The sequence below is a fragment of the Hyperolius riggenbachi genome, chromosome 9 (genome assembly GCF_040937935.1).
Source record: "Hyperolius riggenbachi isolate aHypRig1 chromosome 9, aHypRig1.pri, whole genome shotgun sequence".
NCBI lineage: Eukaryota > Metazoa > Chordata > Amphibia > Anura > Hyperoliidae > Hyperolius > Hyperolius riggenbachi.
In genome coordinates, this window is record NC_090654.1 from 40,219,950 (window position 1) to 40,238,242 (window position 18,293).

Below are 18,293 nucleotides of genomic sequence, written 5' to 3' on the forward strand. Positions count from 1 at the left end.
ACAGCACAGGTATGTAGTGGCAGGTTCACTGAACAGGTATGCAGTGATGGGTTCACAGAACAGGTATGCAGTGGTGGGTTCACAGCACAGGTATGTAGTGGCAGGTTCACTGAACAGGTATGCAGTGATGGGTTCACAGAACAGGCATGCAGAGGCAGGTTCACTGAACAGGTATGCAGTGGTGGGTTCACAGTAGAGGTATGCAGTGGTGGGTTCACAGAACAGGTATGCAGCCAGCCAGGAACAAGTTAAGCCTAACTAATCTTTCCCTGAGAGACAGTCTGCAGCAGCTCGCCCTACTCTCACTAACGCAGGCAGCACACGAGTGACCGTAATGGCCGCCGCTGCCTGCCTTATATAAGGGGGGGTGGGGCTCCAGGGGCTAGTGTAGCCTAATTGGCTATACTGGGCCTGCTGACTGTGATGTAGAGGGTCAAAGTTGACCCTCAAGGTGCATTATGGGGCGAACCGAACTTCCGCAAAGGTTCGCCAGCGGGACGCGAACGCGAACCACCGAAGTTCGCGTGGAACCGTTCGCCGGCGAACCGTTCGGCCCATCTCTAACGGAGAGGGAGGGAGAGAAAGACTCCAACACACACACACACACACACACACACACACACACACACACACACACACACACTGGTTTACACAAGCTAGCTGTAAACGTCCTGGCAGAGGAGGCAGCAGGAAGCGTGGAGCTACATCCTGCCTGTGCTCCTCCCCTCCCTATCTACTGCATGTGAGAATAATTACAGAGGGGATAACTTAAAGGTCTGGAGTGATAAGACAACACTCTTGCTGTGAAATCTTATTACTACATGTTAATAAGGCAAGCTGCTTTAGTAAATTAACACTTAAAAAAAAAATCACCAGCATGATCTTAGTGAATTGTGGCCATCGGTGGCGTAGCTTAGAAGCTGTGGGCCCCAGTGCAAGTTTTGCATTGGGGACCCCCAAGCTTGCTATAAATAACAATCAATCAAGGACAACCACAGTGTCAGAGGTGCAAGAAGGGGATGGGAAGCAGTGCGTTAATGATCACTGCTAGTCTAATCATCTATAGAAGTGATTATTACAAGCACAGGACCAATAAAGAGCTAATACTGTGGTTGAGGAAGGGCCCCTGTAGCCCATGGGCCCAGATGCGTCCTTACCACTGCACCCCCTATTGCTACGCCACTGATGGCCATTGTGTATCGCTATTTGAAACACAGCCTATGACCTTTGGTTTCTGTGGTGGCGGGCCACTTGCATGGCCTGTTTGAGCGCTGGGTGGCTGCAGGTTACTGTGATCTGAGTGTGGGTCAGGTTTCAGCACTGAGTATTGGCTTACTTATAAAGAGGGTAATGATTTTGCACTAGCAAATAATGGGGTGGTGGCACTGGGTAGAGAATGGCTGCTGTTGCAGGCTGTATACACTTTGCCCCGATGCCCGTTCTTGGGGATGCCATCACTCTGCAGGTCTCACCTACATACAGCAATGTGTGCTTCCCCCCCCCCCCCCCCCTCCGCTCGCAGTGCTGTTTCCCATCAGTGTAAGATTGCTGTATAAGCTCAATAACTGGGCAGTGAGCCACGCTTCGCTCCCTCTGGGATTCCTCATGAGTTACAGTTTGCACAGAACACATTTTCAGCTCGGCGTTAGGCATAAAAGCCATTGTGTGTGTGCATATTCCTGTGTGCCTGTGTGGAGGCTTCCCTTCCCAGCTTCACTTCTCTGCCAGGCAAAATACAGGAGTTACAGCAACGGGAAATACTCCTGATGTAGGTCTGCAGCTCTGTAATAAAGGATTACCGTGGCCAGTTTTACGGCCCCACTGACAAGCTGGGAAAATGGTTTGAAGCTGCTATTTGATGCCTGTCTGGGTACTCTAAATATGTGCAGAATTTTTCTTCTGCGACGGGTCTCATTTCTTCAGGTCATCATAATTTAGCCAAAGAAAATTAAAATGTCTTCAACTGGACACTTTAATTTTTTTTAAAACATGTTTTACGGACTAAAAACAAGGCACACCAAGAGCCCCAATAGTGTAATATGTACTGGTAAATGGTTACTAGACAGAGTAAAGATTAATACTCACAAACCAGGGTTACCATTAGGCAACCACTGTAAAGGCAGGTGGGGAGATTTTCCTGACCCCACTCAGGAATAAGAAGTCTCTCTCTCTCTGTAGATGAGAAAAAGGGGGTTCAACCCTCCACCCAGGGTGGACTCAATATTATGCAGGAGAACAGAGGCACCAAAAGGATAAAAGGAAGCTAAATGAGCTTAAAAAAAAACAAATTCTTGGTAAATAGAGGAGGTAGTGGTGGACTTACCTCCTCCAAGTAGACACACAACGACTGTAGTAAAGACAGTCAATATATTTTATTTATGAACTCCAAATATGCAATGCATTTCGCAGGTTTGATCCCGCTTCATCAGGCAATAACAACGGAGTAATAGCATATGTGGTCAGTAGTAGAAGAGCCAAGCACCTCTGGTTCATAAATAAAATATATTGACTGTCTTTACTACAGTTGTGTGTCTACTTGGAGGAGGTAAGTCCACCACTACCTCCTCTATTTACCAAGAATTTGGTTTTTAAGCTCATTTAGCTTCCTTTTATCCTTTTGGCGCCTCTGTTCTCCTGCATAATGTTTTACAGACTACCCAGGCAGCTCATGGTGACCCAGAACTACTAAAAAAGGTATAAGGGCAGGGGTGTAACTATAGTTAGCCAGCCCCGCCCCCCCCTTCGCCCGCAAAGATAGGTCAGTGGGAGGGCAAAAGTGGAGGAGGGGGATGGGGCAGGAGCTGGGGTAGGGGGCCCACCTACCTAATATCATTATCCAGTGGAAGGAAGCCTAATTATTCATTCCCTGCTTTGAGTGACCATCACATCTTGTTAACTTCCTGGTTAAGTGCAAGTGCATTGCAGCCAGCCAATCACCACGTGGGGACTGAAGCCGCATGGTGATTGGCTAGGTGGCTAGCTGCACGGCACTTGCTGACTAACCAGGAAGCAGAGGAGAGGCAATCGCCGGGACCAGGTAGTATATAATAAGGCTTCTGCTGCACATTGTGCATAATGATATTAAGTACAGGACTCGAGACAGGTAAAAAGGGCGCCGGACATTTGAACGCTGCTGGGCACCACCATAGACTGTAATGTGAATTACGGTTATAGCGGTGCTCAGGGGGTAATTTGGGCCCCGGCAAAAGACTGAGCCTAAATTATGAAATAGCAGGCAGCCGAATAGCATATTACTCATCTAGTCTATGGTAGTCTGGAGGGGGAATAATATGCCTTTTTTACATGTATGCACAGGACTGCCCCCAGGACTTCCTCCGGGGCTCAAGTAAGGGGGAGGCTGCCATATTTATTTCCTTTTTAACAATGCAAATTGCCTGGCTGTCCTGAGGATCCTTTGCCTCTAATACTTTCAGCCATAGACTCTGAACAAGCATGCACATACGAGATTTGAGTTAAGTTCGTCTGCATTTGCTGCATGCTTGTTTCAGGTGTGTGAGTCAAACACTACTGATGCATAAAAGATCAGTAAGGCTGCCAGGCAACTGGTATTGTTTAAAAGGAAATAAATAGTGCAGACTCAGTGGCGTAGCTAGAGATCATGGGGCCCCATAGCAAAACTTTCATAGTGCCCTCAGATGTAGGCATTCTTAAGCAATGCCACCTACCCCTACCCTATGGATGTGAGTTAACTTGGCAATTGACATTATCATGCAATCAAAACTACACATAGTTCATAGGCACCAAGACAAAGTCAGAGGGTGGATAAACACAAAAATGTTAATGGTGAATACATTAAGTACCCACTGGGCCCCCTATGTTGCAGGGCCCCATAGCAGGTGCTATGGCTGCTATGGCTATTGCTACGCCCCTGTGCAGACTCCATATCCCTCTCACCTGTGAATGTTTGTGGTTTTCTGCAAAACGTTCTGTTGGTGGGCCTTGAGGACAGGGTTGGGGAACTCTGCTTTAAAGAGAACCTGAGATGAAAAAAAAGAATTTATATATCCCTGGCAGGGATGCTCATTCGGATTCCGCGGAAATGCAATTTCCGAAATTCCGATCGAAAATTGCATTTCCGCATCGGAATGCGGAAATCTGTAATTCAAGTGCGGTAGGTGGATTTCCGCCGGAAATCCCGGAAATTGCCGCCGGAAATCGCGGAAATTCCACCCGAATTTAACATCAATTTTCTCAAAAACTATAAGGTATTTTTGAAAACTTTTTTGCATGTTGTTCACAAGATTCAGTTTAATAAACCCTGAACATTTGGTGTTTCTAGGACTTAAGGGGGCTTTGCTATTAACCGCTAAAGTCGGCGGATTTTTACTGTAATTTAAAATGCAGAAAATCTGCATCTGCCTATTTTCTGCATTTTACATTACAGTAAAAATCCGCCGACTTTAACGGTTAATAGCAAAGCCCCCGTAAGTCCTAGAAACACCAAATTTTCAGGGTTTATTAAACAGAATCTTCTGAACAAGATGCAAAAAAAACAGTTTTCAAAAAGACCTCCCTGGGGCATTCTTCAGCTCCTTCGGCCTGATTGCTACCTTTAGCGCCGTCCTCCACCTCCTGTGTCTTTTGTAAGGGCTCTCTTACTTCGGGAGTCGGGGCTAACTGCGCATGCCCGGCCATGCGCTCATCTGATCGCGCTCCTGTCACAGAACTATCCTGGCCCGGGAGCAAGATGGGAGAACGCGTGCAGCTGCACTGCTCCTGCGCCAACTGGCCCAAGTTATCGGGAGACCTTACGGAGAATCCAGGAGGCGGAAGATGACGGCGGGGAGCAATCAGGCTGAAGGGGGCTGGAGGAAGTCCCAGGTATGTATGAATTTGTGTTGTCGTTTCATTGCAGGTACACTTTAAGTGAAAAGAGTGCATCTGATTATGTAAAGAACATCTTTAGCTGCCACAAGAATCTTGTAGCTTGACGTTTCTTGCTTCCAGACTGTGGATGAGTTTACGATTAAGGCGCACCAATGTCTAAGAACAGATTTGTACTGTATTTTCCCAGAGTTGTGATTCCCATACATCTGGATTATAAGGATAAGTGATATGAGGTTTTCACTGAATTCATCTCCCAGGAGGAAGTGTGACTTAATCACTATAAACCATGAGAAGTTTTTGTTTCTCTTTCCTTGCCATGTTTACCTTTTCCTGTAACCCAACCATGAAACCGATACGAAGCCCAAATCCTCACCGAAACAAAGCTAGGAATCTGTAATATTCATCTGCTGCTGACATCATTACTCACCACTTCACGTAAACTAATGCTGCACCCCCAAACATCCCTATACTCACCTCAGAGGGGATCTCCATTGTGCCGGACAGTCCATAGAATGAACAGATTATCTCTCTAATATAACCATGCGCTACCATACTGTAAGCACAGTCCACTCTTACGGTCTCCACGCCAATGTATATGCACTGCAACTCAAATTAAGCCTTCATAGTGTAAGACCATTTATTACAATAGGTATAAAAGAGTATTATACTAACAAGTATAAAAAATATTGCGCATATAAAAACCAGCCGAAGGACGTCTCCTTCACACACTGAAACCACCTCCTACGCGTTTCGTCATCCAACTCATCAGGGGCTGATAGTGGGATGACGAAACACGTAGGGCATGACTAACGGGCAGTGAGAGCGGTCCCTGGTGGTGGTGGGACTCACATGATGGTGATATGGTAAATCACTGCATGGGGTAGTGTGCTGGCATGGAACTCCTGGACATTACAGTCTATGCGATGATCTTTTCTTTCTTTTGTTGTTTCTATTGAGGGAGATACATCGAATTGGAAGACTATGGAGATTGCAAGCTAAGGACTTTCATGGTTTAGTGGACTGTATGGTAGCGCATGGTTATATTAGAGAGATATTTTAATGTTTATGTGACATTTACTAGTGCAGCAAACCTACAGTATACGGAGGTATAGTTGAGGGAGAGGAGCGCACCAATTTTTTACGATTTTCAGTATGAACAGATTGTGTAGGTAAGCTTTTATACTACATAAAGGTGGTAACATTGGTCAGTGATTGGCCAATCAAAATTGAAGATGTGTAAGAGGCTTAAGTGTTCTGTGTGAGCGTCCAACCACATTGCTGGATTATTTTGTGCAGGAAGTAGAAGCTACCTACTACTCTATGCTAATACTGAGAAATTCTGCAGTCCATACAGTATATTTGGATTTATAGCATCCATTTTTTGATCTTTTTGCAGGAAAGTCCTAGGCTTGCACAGCACAGGCTGGATATGTGAGAGTTTATTTATTTTAAAGGGTGACTTGAGTTGTTGTGAATTTAGTAGTCATTGATTGACTTAAGTCAACAGCAGAATTCTCTCACATTTTCTTATCGTTCTTTCACTTTGTTTCAGGATGGATGAAAATTATAACCTCCTTCCTCATGGAGTCAACTTCCAAGACCCCATTTTCCCCAACACACCAGAGAACAACCAAATCTTTGCCAGCATCTTCCAGTTCTCCAACTGTGCAGCCGGTATAGACCCCCAGGTCTACTCTCCGGACTGGGAAGCTCAAGAAGACAGCAGGGTGCGTGAAGTACAATCATCGGGAGCTCAACTCCATTCTGACCTCTTCTCAGTCATCTACACTGGACTTTTTTTTTTCAAGGTCCCTCATTTTCACTTTGCCTCTCATTCAGGGATGTAGCTACAAATTATGAGACTCTACCCGACAAAACTTTGATAGTCCCCCACTGTCCACACCCACTTCCCCCTCCATTGTGCTGACCTTGTGTCCTCCTGAAGGCTCATAATCCAGGGGTCATATATCAAGTGTGGCCACCATGACCCTTCAGTATTTAAAGTGGATCCGAGATGAACATTTACTCATTGCATAATTGTGTACCTTTCCTATTGTTTATAGGGCATTCCTCAAGCCAAATACTTTTTTGTTTTTGTCTTAATACTCTAATTCCCTATAAACTAAACAAGCCACGCCCACAGGTTTTCAGAGAGCCAAGGCACTTTAAGACAGTAGCAAGGGCTCATGGGAGCTCAGTCTGGGCAGGAGGAGGGAGAGGTATTACTAGCCAGAGATTTCAGAGGCAGAGGGGAGGAGGAGGAGGAGGATTAGGTTTTTTTGCTCAAGATGCAGATAAGCCTGCCTCTATGTAATGTTTACAAACAACATGGCTGCTGTCATTGTATCACAGGAAGAAATAATCATATTCTATTAAAGCTGTTTGCAGCTAGATTTGCTGTGCAAACTATCTAAACTTTAGATAAGATATATAGACAAGTTACTTGTTATAGTTAGTTTTTCATCTCGGATCCGCTTTAATTAATTGGGAGTATTGTGTAACCAATATCCCTAATGGTGTTCCACCACACCTTTCACAATCTTTATGTAAGCAAAGGGTTTTATTTGTCAATAATGACCAAGAAACCACTTGAGATATCTCTTCAAAATGAATAAATATAGCAAATACAAAAAAAGTACAAAAATGATCCAATCAATATCTCCGTAAAATTGTGCATGTTCCATTTTCAGAAAAATGTAACAGGCCTTAAAGGAGCTTCTATATACTGTATTTCTTAGGCTGTATCTGTTAGGCTACAACCCCAGCGTGTTTTTTTCGATTCTATGGCATCAATTCACCAAAGGCTGTTCAATAAGAAAAAAATAGTTGGGAAAATACCACATTCACCAATATTTTTACAGGTGCGATAGAAGTTCAGTAATTTAACAAAGCCCAGTTGTTGGTATCTGTGTTGTTACGTGCTGTTCTGCGTAGAGACAGCATTACAATAGTAAGAGGCATCCTGACATCTTTAGATGTACATGTTTTGTTATACTGCCTCGGCTTGCTCTGAATGTACAGCGGGAGACTTGGCAGCGCTTTCAAACAGAAGTTATTCATCCAGTAAGTGGACTATATTACACACCTAGCACTCACTACAGGCAAAGGGGGGGGGGTAGCTTCAGTAAATGTGTGCACAGATTATTACCTAATAGACTTCCCCACGGCGATAACGGACCCCCTTGGGGAAGCCCTAACACTAATCTAGTAATAAAAACATAATATTCCTTGTGCTGCTAATCATAAATGGTATACACATTACATCAAGCAAACATTATTAACTAATCTGTGCACACATTATTTACTGAAGCTAATGCCGCCCCTTAGCCTGTAGTGAGTGGTAGGTGTGTAATATAGTCCAGTTACTGGAGCTCTGCGCATCCATGCAGATTGATCATTCATGTATAACTTCTGTTTGAAATATAAGGGTAGAAGACAGAGAGCCCAATATAGTGTAGTATGTATTAGAAAGGGAGGGGATGAAAAATGAAACGTAAGTATTATACTCACAAACCCGGGTTACCTCCAAGGCAACCACTGTTAAGGCAGGTGGGGAGAACAAGCCTGTCCCCACTCAGGATTAAGACGTCGCTCTCTGTGGATAGGAGGAAAATATAGGTTATGTCACCCTTCCACCAAGGGTGGACTTCTAGATGCGCAGAGATGTACAGAGGCGCTAGTAGGATAAAAGTCACTAAAATGTTTAAAAATGTTCGGGCTGCGGTGGTGGACCAGCCAACCCAAAACAGACACATGTACTGTCGAAATTCACGTAATACACAATTTTATTCATATAAAATAAAAGTCGCATTTCATTGGGAGTATATGAATAAAATTGTGTATTACGTGAATTTCGACAGTACATGTGTCTGTTTTGGGTTGGCTGGTCCACCACCGCAGCCCGAACATTTTTAAACATTTTAGTGACTTTTATCCTACTGGCGCCTCTGTACATCTCTGCGCATTCTGTTTGAAAGCGCTGCCATGTCTCCTGCTGTACAATTTGAACATACGTATACTAGTGGCTTGCTGCATTCATTGCTTCTAATCTACATCCACATTTTTAGATTAGAATTAGTACATAATTTGCATCTGTTTTGCATTCAAGGCATGTATTTAGCCCCAGTGGAGCTCTGCATTGCCTCTTTTGGTTTACATTGCAGGTGCAGCCTTGAGCGCTGTCATTCGTCTGTCTGTTTGCTCTGAATGTAGTCTACATTAGTCTTTCTTAGCATTTTAGGTAATTTCCTCCGCTACCTCCTTATTTCCGTCACTAGCTCCTCTGCATTTTCAAACAAGAACTTAAGAGGTTAAACTGCCGAAGGGAGGCAGGGGAAGCTTGTTTTGTTCCATAATCTCTCTGCTCGCTGCTCTGCATCTGTGAGTTCTGTGAGTCTCGCACTGATACCGACAGAAGAGAACTGTCGGTAATGGAACTGTGTTTTACCGCATGCTGTAACCTTGGTGAATTGACATTTACTGACATTTGTTGAGGTATTCATTGCACACGTCGGTAATTTACCTAACTGCTCAGTAATTTCAGCTTTCCATGCGGTAAATTGGTGAATTGACACTTTCCTAAGTGATCAGTAAAATCCGCTGTTTTCAGCATTACCGAATGCTTGGTGAATTGACGTCTATGACTCTTCCTCAGGTCTACAAAGACAGCATAAGATCTGTCAATCATTTAGAACAACAGGGGTGCCCATAGTGTAGATCCTTATGTATTTATATTATTTTCCAAAGCCCATCTGCTGATCTGGCTGAGGAGGTCTAATTTTACTTTTGCTACAAGCAAGTCTCTAATATCTCTGGCTTGCATAAAGATTTAATGCACATTATATGCAGTTTTATATTAGGCCAAACAATCCATCTCTGTGCATTTTGCCTTGATTACTTTTGTCAAATTTACAAAGCTTTCCAGTCAAACAAGCAGGGGGAACCCAATGCAAAATGAGGCCTGAGAGTTTACAGTTTGCTTTGATATAATGGTCTACAATACCAGTTCTTCCGTCTGAGTTTTTCTAAATGAGCTTTTTCTTGATGATGATGACTTCATCTTGTCTTCTTTACTTTGTTGCAGTTGCTGTGTGATTCCATTCAGAGAGCTTTACTGGAGGAAGAGGAAAGATCAAAGACTTTGTCCCAAAAGGTTCGCTTCTTGGAGAAGGCCAACGCTCACCTTCGAGAGAAGGTGAAGAACCTAAAAAGAGCCTTACGTCAGGCTACACTGGACAGCAAGAAGGAAGTTCTCTCCAAGCATCTTGCGGACAAAGACAAAAATATCAGCGAAGAGGAAGAAAAAACTGTCAACCCTAAGAAGGCCGCAGCCAGACCAGCAAAGAAAACGACGGGCAACCGGTTGGATTAGTCCCAGAGTCTAAGACCACATAACATCTTTTGGAGTAAAAACTTACTAAATGGCACTAGATACTGAAGGCTGAAAGGACAGAAGATCAGGACCCTTCATACTTTTGGTGCTTAAAGGCCTTTACAGTATATAAGGATACTTACTGTCAGTATTAACATGTTGCTTTCTCGTTCGGAAGCAAAGAAAACCATATTATCATGCAATTTGTTTACTCTCTGCTCCTCATCTTTTATCGTTCTATTCCTTCAGTAGACATTCCAGTTCTTCATCCAAGGAAAAGTGCAGCAACTACCCTGCAAACAGTAGACTTGGAACTTCAGGGAAAAGAGTGGGGCAAAGGTCAGGTGATAGACTCGTAAGGCTCTGAATCGTTGGTTGTGGTCATATGCTGAAGCAAGAAGCATTCACAGCCAATCAGAGCCTTACAAATCCATCAGCTGATCAATCTGATGTTATGCTTCTTTATCATTTCTACTGTACACAGACTCTAGCAGTAAGATGTATAGATGCCATTATCTCCTCTTCTGTGCTAGCCGGCACCTTCACATACATATCCATGAACATTATTTACAAATCATAATACAAGACCCATTCCAGGAAACATTTTATTTATTATCATCAGAGAATGTGGAAACAAGCAGGAGAACCTCTTGTAAGAACTTACTGCTCTCCCTGTCAGGGCCTGTTCAAGCTACAATGAGGCCCCATGGGGCAAAATTAACCTGGGGAGCCTCTCTGCCCCCCACCCTCACAGCAAACTTACCCCCAATGGCCCCCATGCTGGCTACCACCCTCCCCCCCCCCCCCCCCCGAGATCTCCCCCCCTCAACCATACTGTGCTTCTTATGGGCCCCTGCACTGTTTTTGTCAGCATAGCAACTCAGCTGTCACCTGCTGCAGTCTGTGAGCTCTCATCTTCATCCTTGCAAGGGTGCCTCTTCTTAGTGACCCAGTGCATGTTCCTGTGTAATGACATGCGATGGGACATGGAGAAAAGGCGCATCTGTGGGGATGAAGACAGAGCTTGGAGGGAGCACTGCACCTGAAGAGGTAAGTTGCTATGATAATAAAACTTTGCAGGGCCCTGGGGAGCACAAGTCCAGAGGAGACTGGGGTGTGGGGGGTTAGCGGCAGTGATCGCGTGCTATGGGGAAAATCTCCCCTTTGCCTCTATGGTAGCGTCGGCCCTGCACATTATTTGGAATGCGGAGGGTAGGGGTGGGAGGTTAGTGTTTGGCATGTGGAGGGAGTTGGAGGGTGGAGGTTAGTGTTTGGCATGCAGAGGGTGAGGGTGGGAAGTTATTGTTTGGCATGAGGAGAATGGAGTTGGGGAGGGTGCTTAGGGTTTGGCATGCTGAGGGTGGGGGGGTTGATTTTTGGCAAGCGGAGGGTGGGGGCGGGTGGGAGGTTGGTGTTTGACATGTGAAGGCTGGGTAGGGTGAGGAAGGAAGGTTAGTGTTTTGCATGTGGAGGGTGGGGTTGGGGTGAGTGGTTAGGTGTTTTGCATGTGGAGGGTGTGGTAGGGGGTGTGTGCACAGGGTGGTGTTGGGGGGGAGGGGTTAGTGTTTGGCATGCGGAGGGTGGGGACAGGGTGGGAGGTTGTTGTTAGGCATGCGGAAAGTGGGGAAGGGGTGGGAGGTTAGTGTTTGGCATGCGGTGGGTGGGGTAAATGGTTAGTATTTGGCATGTGGAGGGTGGGGGCGGGGCGTAAGGTTAGTGTTAGGCATATAGAGGGTGGGGGCGGGAGGTTAGTGTTTGGCATGCGGAGGGTGGGGGCGGGGTGGGAGGCTAGTGTTTGGCATGTGGAGGGTAAGGGCGGGAGGTTAGTATTTGGCATGCGGAGGGTGGAGGAGGGGTGGAAAGTTAGTGTTAGTCATGCGGGGGGTGGGAGGTTAGTGTTAGGCTATGTTTCAGTCAGGTGGGAGAGGTCAGTGGAGGTCAGTTGAGGTGGGAGGGAAACAGAATATGGATACACAAGATCATACTGTCCTAGAATATTGGCACCACAGGCGCATATACTCCACACTAATGTAGCCAGCAGAAGCAGAGGAAACTGCAGATATGGGATTATATAATAATGACTGCAAGATAAGGAATATATACAGTATATACATTGTATTGCTCATTCAAGGCATTTGTGATTTTATCTTGTATTTTTTTTTTACTGGAAGTTGATGATTTACTTTAATGTGGCCTTATTGTGCCCCCTAGACTTATTCTTTAGGGCAGCCTTTCTCAACCAGGGTTCCTTGAGGACTTTGCAGGGGCTCTCTGGCATTTTTCCCCTTCGTGGTGAGTTCCCTCAGCTGGCAGGTTGAGAAAGTTTCAAAATTAGGAAAATAGCTTTTTAATGTCCTCTTCACTCATTCACTGCCCATGCTGAATTCTAGCTTCCCTTGTTCTTCACTGGTGCGAAGGCCATGGGACACTTATGGTGTATTAAACAGGTGATGAATAAAATGTGGCATGTGGGATGCCAGAAAGCACCCAAACGCCGGGCAACTGTAATGAGGAGTGCAACAAAGGAGGCCACACGACGGGTGTCCTGTAAAGGAGAAACCTGGGATGGAGACTATTACAATAAAAAAAATGTTTAACCACACCCACTTTTAATGACCAATCCTAACATAAAATAAATCGCCTCCATTAATGCACGTGTTCCCTGAGATCCGAAAATGATTTTAAGGGGTTCCTCCAGGATAAAAAGTTTGAGAAAGGCTGCTTTAGGGGGTTCCATGCAGAAGCAGTGGGCGTGGCACAAGCCGCAAGGAAATGAACCGCTGGTAGGTACAAGTTTACAGCATCTCCAGTAGAGAATCTCACCCACAGCGCCCCCAAGTGTACAAATGCACGGCTATGTTTGGGACAGCTGTGGACAGTACTCTGTAGGTTTTATCCACAGCCTGTATGTCTTTACGTCTTTTTGTTTTGTGTTGATAATTGTACAACGGAATATCTTGCATCTGGAAATGTACAAAAAAGGCAAACCATAAATAATTACAACGTGAACGTGAACATTATTATTATTTTGCTAGTTCCTGTAGCTCTATTTCCTGTTTGAGGTACAGTGCTGTGTACAAAAAAGTTAAACTTGCAGCAGACCTCTATCTTTCTGTTCCACCTAAAGAGTAAAATAAATTCCACACTGTCAGAACAGTCTACATAAGTTATAATAGAGTAGCATTAATAAATGTTTTAAAACCTACTTTCTGTGGCAGAATATACAGGTTTTGTCTGGCAGCAGTGTGACTAGAGGTGTGGCAGGGGTGTGTCTGGCAGCAGTGTGACTAGAGGTGTGGCAGGGGTGTGTCTGGCAGCAGTGTGACCGGAGGTGTGGCAGGGGTGTGTCTGGCAGCAGTGTGACTGGAGGTGTGGCAGGGATAGGTGTGTCTGTCAGCAGTGTGACTGGAGGTATGGCAGGCATCAAGGTGAATGGAGGTGTGACAGGGGTGTGTGTCTGGCAGTAGTGTGACTCGAGGTGTGGCAGGGGTGTGTCTGGCAGCAGTGTGACTGGAGGTGTGGCAGGGATGTGTCTGGCAGCAGTGTGACTGGAGGTGTGGCAGGGGTGTGTCTGGCATAGTGTGACTAGAGGTGTGGCAGGGGTGTGTCTGGCATAGTGTGACTAGAGGTGTGGCAATGGTGTATGTCTGGCATAGTGTGACTAGAGGAGTGGCAGAGGTGTGTCTGGCAGCAGTGTGACTGGAGATGTGGCAGGGGTGTGTCTGGCAGCAGTGTGACTGGAGGTGTGGCAGGAGTGTGTCTGGCAGCAGTGTGACTGGAGGTGTGGCAGGGGTGTGTCTGGCAGCAGTGTGACTGGAGGTGTGGCAGTGGTGTATGTCTGGCATAGTGTGACCGGAGGTGTGGCAGTGGTGTATGTCTGGCATAGTGTGACCGGAGGTGTGGCAGTGGTGTATGTCTGGCATAGTGTGACTAGAGGTGTGGCAGAGGTGTGTCTGGCAGGAGTGTGTCTGGCAGCAGTGTGCCTGGAGGTGTGGCAGGGGTGTGTCTGGCAGGAGTGTGACTGGAGGTGTGACAGGGGTGTGTGTCTGGCAGTAGTGTGACTGGAGGTGTGGCAGGAGTGTGTCTGGCAGCAGTGTGCGCCCGGAGGTGTGGCAGGGGTGTGTCTGGCAGTAGTTTGACTGGAGGTGTGGCAGGGGTGGGTGTGTCTGGCAGCAGTGTGACTGGAGGTATGGCAGGCATCAAGGTGAATGGAGGTGTGACAGGGGTGTGTGTCTGGCAGTAGTGTGACTGGAGGTGTGGCAGGGGTGTGTCTGGCAGCAGTGTGACTGGAGGTGTGGCAGGGGTGTGTCTGGCATAGTGTGACTAGAGGTGTGGCAGTGGTGTATGTCTGGCATAGTGTGACTAGAGGTGTGGCAGAGGTGTGTCTGGCAGCAGTGTGACTGGAGGTGTGGCAGGGGTTTGTCTGGCAGCAGTGTGACTGGAGGTGTGGCAGGGGTGTGTCTGGCAGCAGTGTGGCAGGGGTGTGTCTGGCATAGTGTGACTAGAGGTGTGGCAGTGGTGTATGTCTGGCATAGTGTGACTAGAGGTGTGGCAGAGGTGTGTCTGGCAGCAGTGTGGCAGGAGTGTGTCTGGCAGCAGTGTGACTGGAGGTGTGGCAGGGGTGTGTCTGGCAGTAGTGTGACTGGAGGTGTGGCAGGGGTGGGTGTGTCTGGCAGCAGTGTGACTGGAGGTATGGCAGGCATCAAGGTGAATGGAGGTGTGACAGGGGTGTGTGTCTGGCAGTAGTGTGACTCGAAGTGTGGCAGCAGTGTGACTGGAGGTGTGGCAGGGGTGTGTCTGGCAGCAGTGTGACTGGAGGTGTGGCAGTGGTGTATGTCTGGCATAGTGTGACTAGAGGTGTGGCAGAGGTGTGTCTGGCAGCAGTGTGACTGGAGGTGTGGCAGGAGTGTGTCTGGCAGCAGTGTGACTAGAGGTGTGGCAGTGGTGTATGTCTGGCGGCAGTGGTGTATGTCTGGCAGCAGTGTGACTAGAGGTGTGGCAGTGGTGTATGTCTGGCAGCAGTGTGACTGGAGGTGTGACAGGGGTGTGTGTCTGGCATAGTGTGACTAGAGGTGTGGCAGTGGTGTATGTCTGGCATAGTGTGACTAGAGGTTTGACAGGGGTGTGTGTCTGACAGAGTGTGACTAGAGGTGTGGCAGTGGTGTGTGTCTGGCAGCAGTGTGACTAGAGGTGTGACAGGGGTGTGTGTCTGACAGAGTGTGACTAGAGGTGTGGCAGGCAGTAGTGTGACTTGGGGTGTAACGGGGGTATATCGGGCAGCAGTGTGCCTGGGGGTGTGCCAGGAAGCGGTGCTCAAATATTGTCTGGCTAAGAAAGTGCCCTGATACCTCAGCCCACATGCAATTCAATTTTTCTCCTAGGTTATATTTTAAAACTTGTTAATAAAATGCCCTTTACACCACCATCAAGCAAGAAAACACTCAAAATAATTTTGATAGTACTTTTTCAACTATGTTTTGATACTTTTTCAATTGCAAAGTGCTGAAACGTTATAACTAGAAGATTAATAATTATGTCCTAGGAGAAAACTCAGGAAAAAAAGTAAATTGCATATGGGCCATCATCTCTAAAGTTAGGAAGTTTGCAAAGTACTGTAGAACAAAAAGGCATCCCAAAAGCTTCCAGGTGGTCTCGGGGGCCTGGTGAAGTCACATCAATTAGGGAAAAGTTATATTTTATATCAGAAGGCCCTTTAGGCCCGATTGAGCTTTTAAAAGATTTAAATTTAATATAAGGATCAGGAAGTACAACTGAAAAGTCTAGAAATAGCATAAAGCCTGAATTATAGAGCGAGAGAGCGTTAGCAGATGGCATTGTGCGGCTGGAGAAGAAGCAGATATACGTTGATGAGGAGGAACTCTCTGGGCTGGAATGGAGTTCTGCAGGCTGGCAGTATCACACGTTCCTCTGGTTAGCTGGGAAATTCTAGGCTGCAGTTATCATTATATGGCTATGGTTTGGGCGTAGCGTCTCACATACTTGTCTGAAACCAAAGCCCAAATTCTTCTCTATATCCATTGGGTTGTTTTTTCCTTTTTGCTTTTAATGGAAAACCCAGCTCCTGTGTAAGAACCAAAAGCTGTTAAAAAAGTAGGTCAGTGCTGTTTTGAAGAGTCCACTTTTCTAAAAAAAAAAAAAAAAAAAACAACTATAGGAAAATAACTTATTTTTCAGTTGTAGAGTACGGAAAATGGTCTTTGGGGTTTTTATCGAGGTGTGCGTCTTTATCAGAACATAGGCAGCAGCCTCTTCTTCCTGGTTCTCTTCCCAATCTAGACGGTGGAGTACTGCATCAGGGACAGCCTGAGGCAGAGGCTGGGGAGGCACCAGCCCTAAGGATGTGCCCGTGACTCTTCCCCCAACCATATGCAGAGCAGTGAGGGAATCCCTCTGGCCCTTTCTGTCATACAGTCTCAATTATTTTACGCTCTTTAGTGGCCACTACAAGGCACCATAAAATAAGACTGTGTGTGTGTGACAGACGAAGAGCAGTCCTGATGGCGCAGACTGCTGAGTTAAGCATGTTCCGCTTGCTGTTCTGCATATATGTGTGTGTGTGTGTGGGGGGGGACTGCTTAATACGGGGTGCATTGGCTATCATTACAGTGGAAGGGTGATGCCTAATACTAGGGGCACTGGCTAGCTATACTGGGGAGGGGGCTACTCGAGACCCATTTGGCTAGCTATACTAGGCAGCGGGGCTACCTTATACTGGCGGCACATCTGACTCAGCAGAGATTAGCTAACGCTCAGGCTTTCTACAAAACATGCACTGTTGATAGGCCTTGAGGAGCGGGTTGGAGAAGAGGTCAGTGACATAGTGGGCCATCCAGCCTCACAAATGACCCTGCACTGCCATTCCCCATATTCTAGAGAAAAGACCCATGGGAGGTGAGCGTAGCTTGGACTACAGTGAAAGCAGTTTTACCGGGGGTTGGGGGTGGGGTGGTGTGTGTGTGTCCAGACACATCTTAGAGACTGAGGACCACATCACATGAGCATTTAGGTAAGTTTCCAGTTATTGGTGACTGAGGTTGTCCCATTAATGATACAATTGTTTATGCAAATGTACCACTTTTATGTAATACGAGGGCTAAGCAAACTCTGCACGGCCCGGGCCGCATGCTGCTGGACGCAGTCCTAAAATTCCTTCCCTCCCTGCAGAGTCGCGGGCGGAAGGAAACCGAGGGTTAATGCTCACCTACTCGGTGCTTCTTGCGTCGGGTCTCATGGCCACAGGCAGGGATGGGCTTGGGGGCCAGCGAAATTGCTACATGATTATGTGTTTCCCTCTTTATGCACTGAAGCTGGCACGTTCTCTAAGTTTTTCCAGCAAGATGGTGCACCACCACATTATGGGTGTCAGGTACGAGAATTCCTAGATGAACAGTTTCCTGGAAAGTGGATCGGTCGTCATGGGCCAGTTAAATGGCCCCCAAGGTCTCCCAATCTGACCCCCTTGGACTTTTATCTTTAAGGTCATCTGAAGGAAATTGTCTATGCTGTGAAGATACGAGATGTGCAGCACCTGAAACTACAGATACTGGAAGCCTGTGCCTGCATTTCTCCTGCGTTGTTGCTATCAGTGTGTGTAGAGTGGGAGAAGATGGTTGCATTGACAATCCAACACAATGGGCAGCACACTGAACACATTTTATAAGTGGTCAGAAACTTGTAAATAACTCATGAAACCAGGGCTGTGGAGTCGGTACAAAAATCTTCCAAAACAAACTTCTCAGTTTGTGAAACCACCAACTCTCTCCGGGTACCCAAAATGGTTCCGACTCTCCGACTCCTTAGTCTAATAGTTACCAGGGCTGTGGATTTTGTACAAAATCATCCAACTCCAACTCCGGGTACCCAAAATTGCTCCAACTCCGACTCCAACGCCCTGCATGAAAGAATAAAGTTATTTTAAAACCAAGCAGACCAAATTCCCAATAAGTTTAATGTGTCACACGACCCTCTTCCTTTTGAAAAAACAAAAGTTGGATTCAAAATGGCCGACTTCAGAATGGACACCATGTTCATCACCCATCTTGAAAAGTTTCCC

At 46.3% G+C, this 18,293-nt stretch overlaps 1 protein-coding gene across 3 annotated transcripts in view; it reads left to right on the top strand.

The window, feature by feature from the left end:
- LOC137531565 (coiled-coil domain-containing protein 3-like) overlaps positions 1 to 11,460 on the top strand; it is a 74,599-nt gene extending 63,139 nt beyond the window's left edge. For all 3 annotated transcript variants that reach the window (XM_068251486.1, XM_068251487.1, XM_068251488.1), the window contains exons 3-4: positions 6,401 to 6,575; positions 9,932 to 11,460. In XM_068251486.1, coding sequence (XP_068107587.1) covers positions 6,401 to 6,575; positions 9,932 to 10,219 — 463 coding nt within the window. In that variant the 3' untranslated portion in view covers positions 10,220 to 11,460. The remainder of the gene's footprint in view (positions 1 to 6,400; positions 6,576 to 9,931) is intronic.
- The last annotated feature ends 6,833 nt before the right edge of the window (positions 11,461 to 18,293 follow it).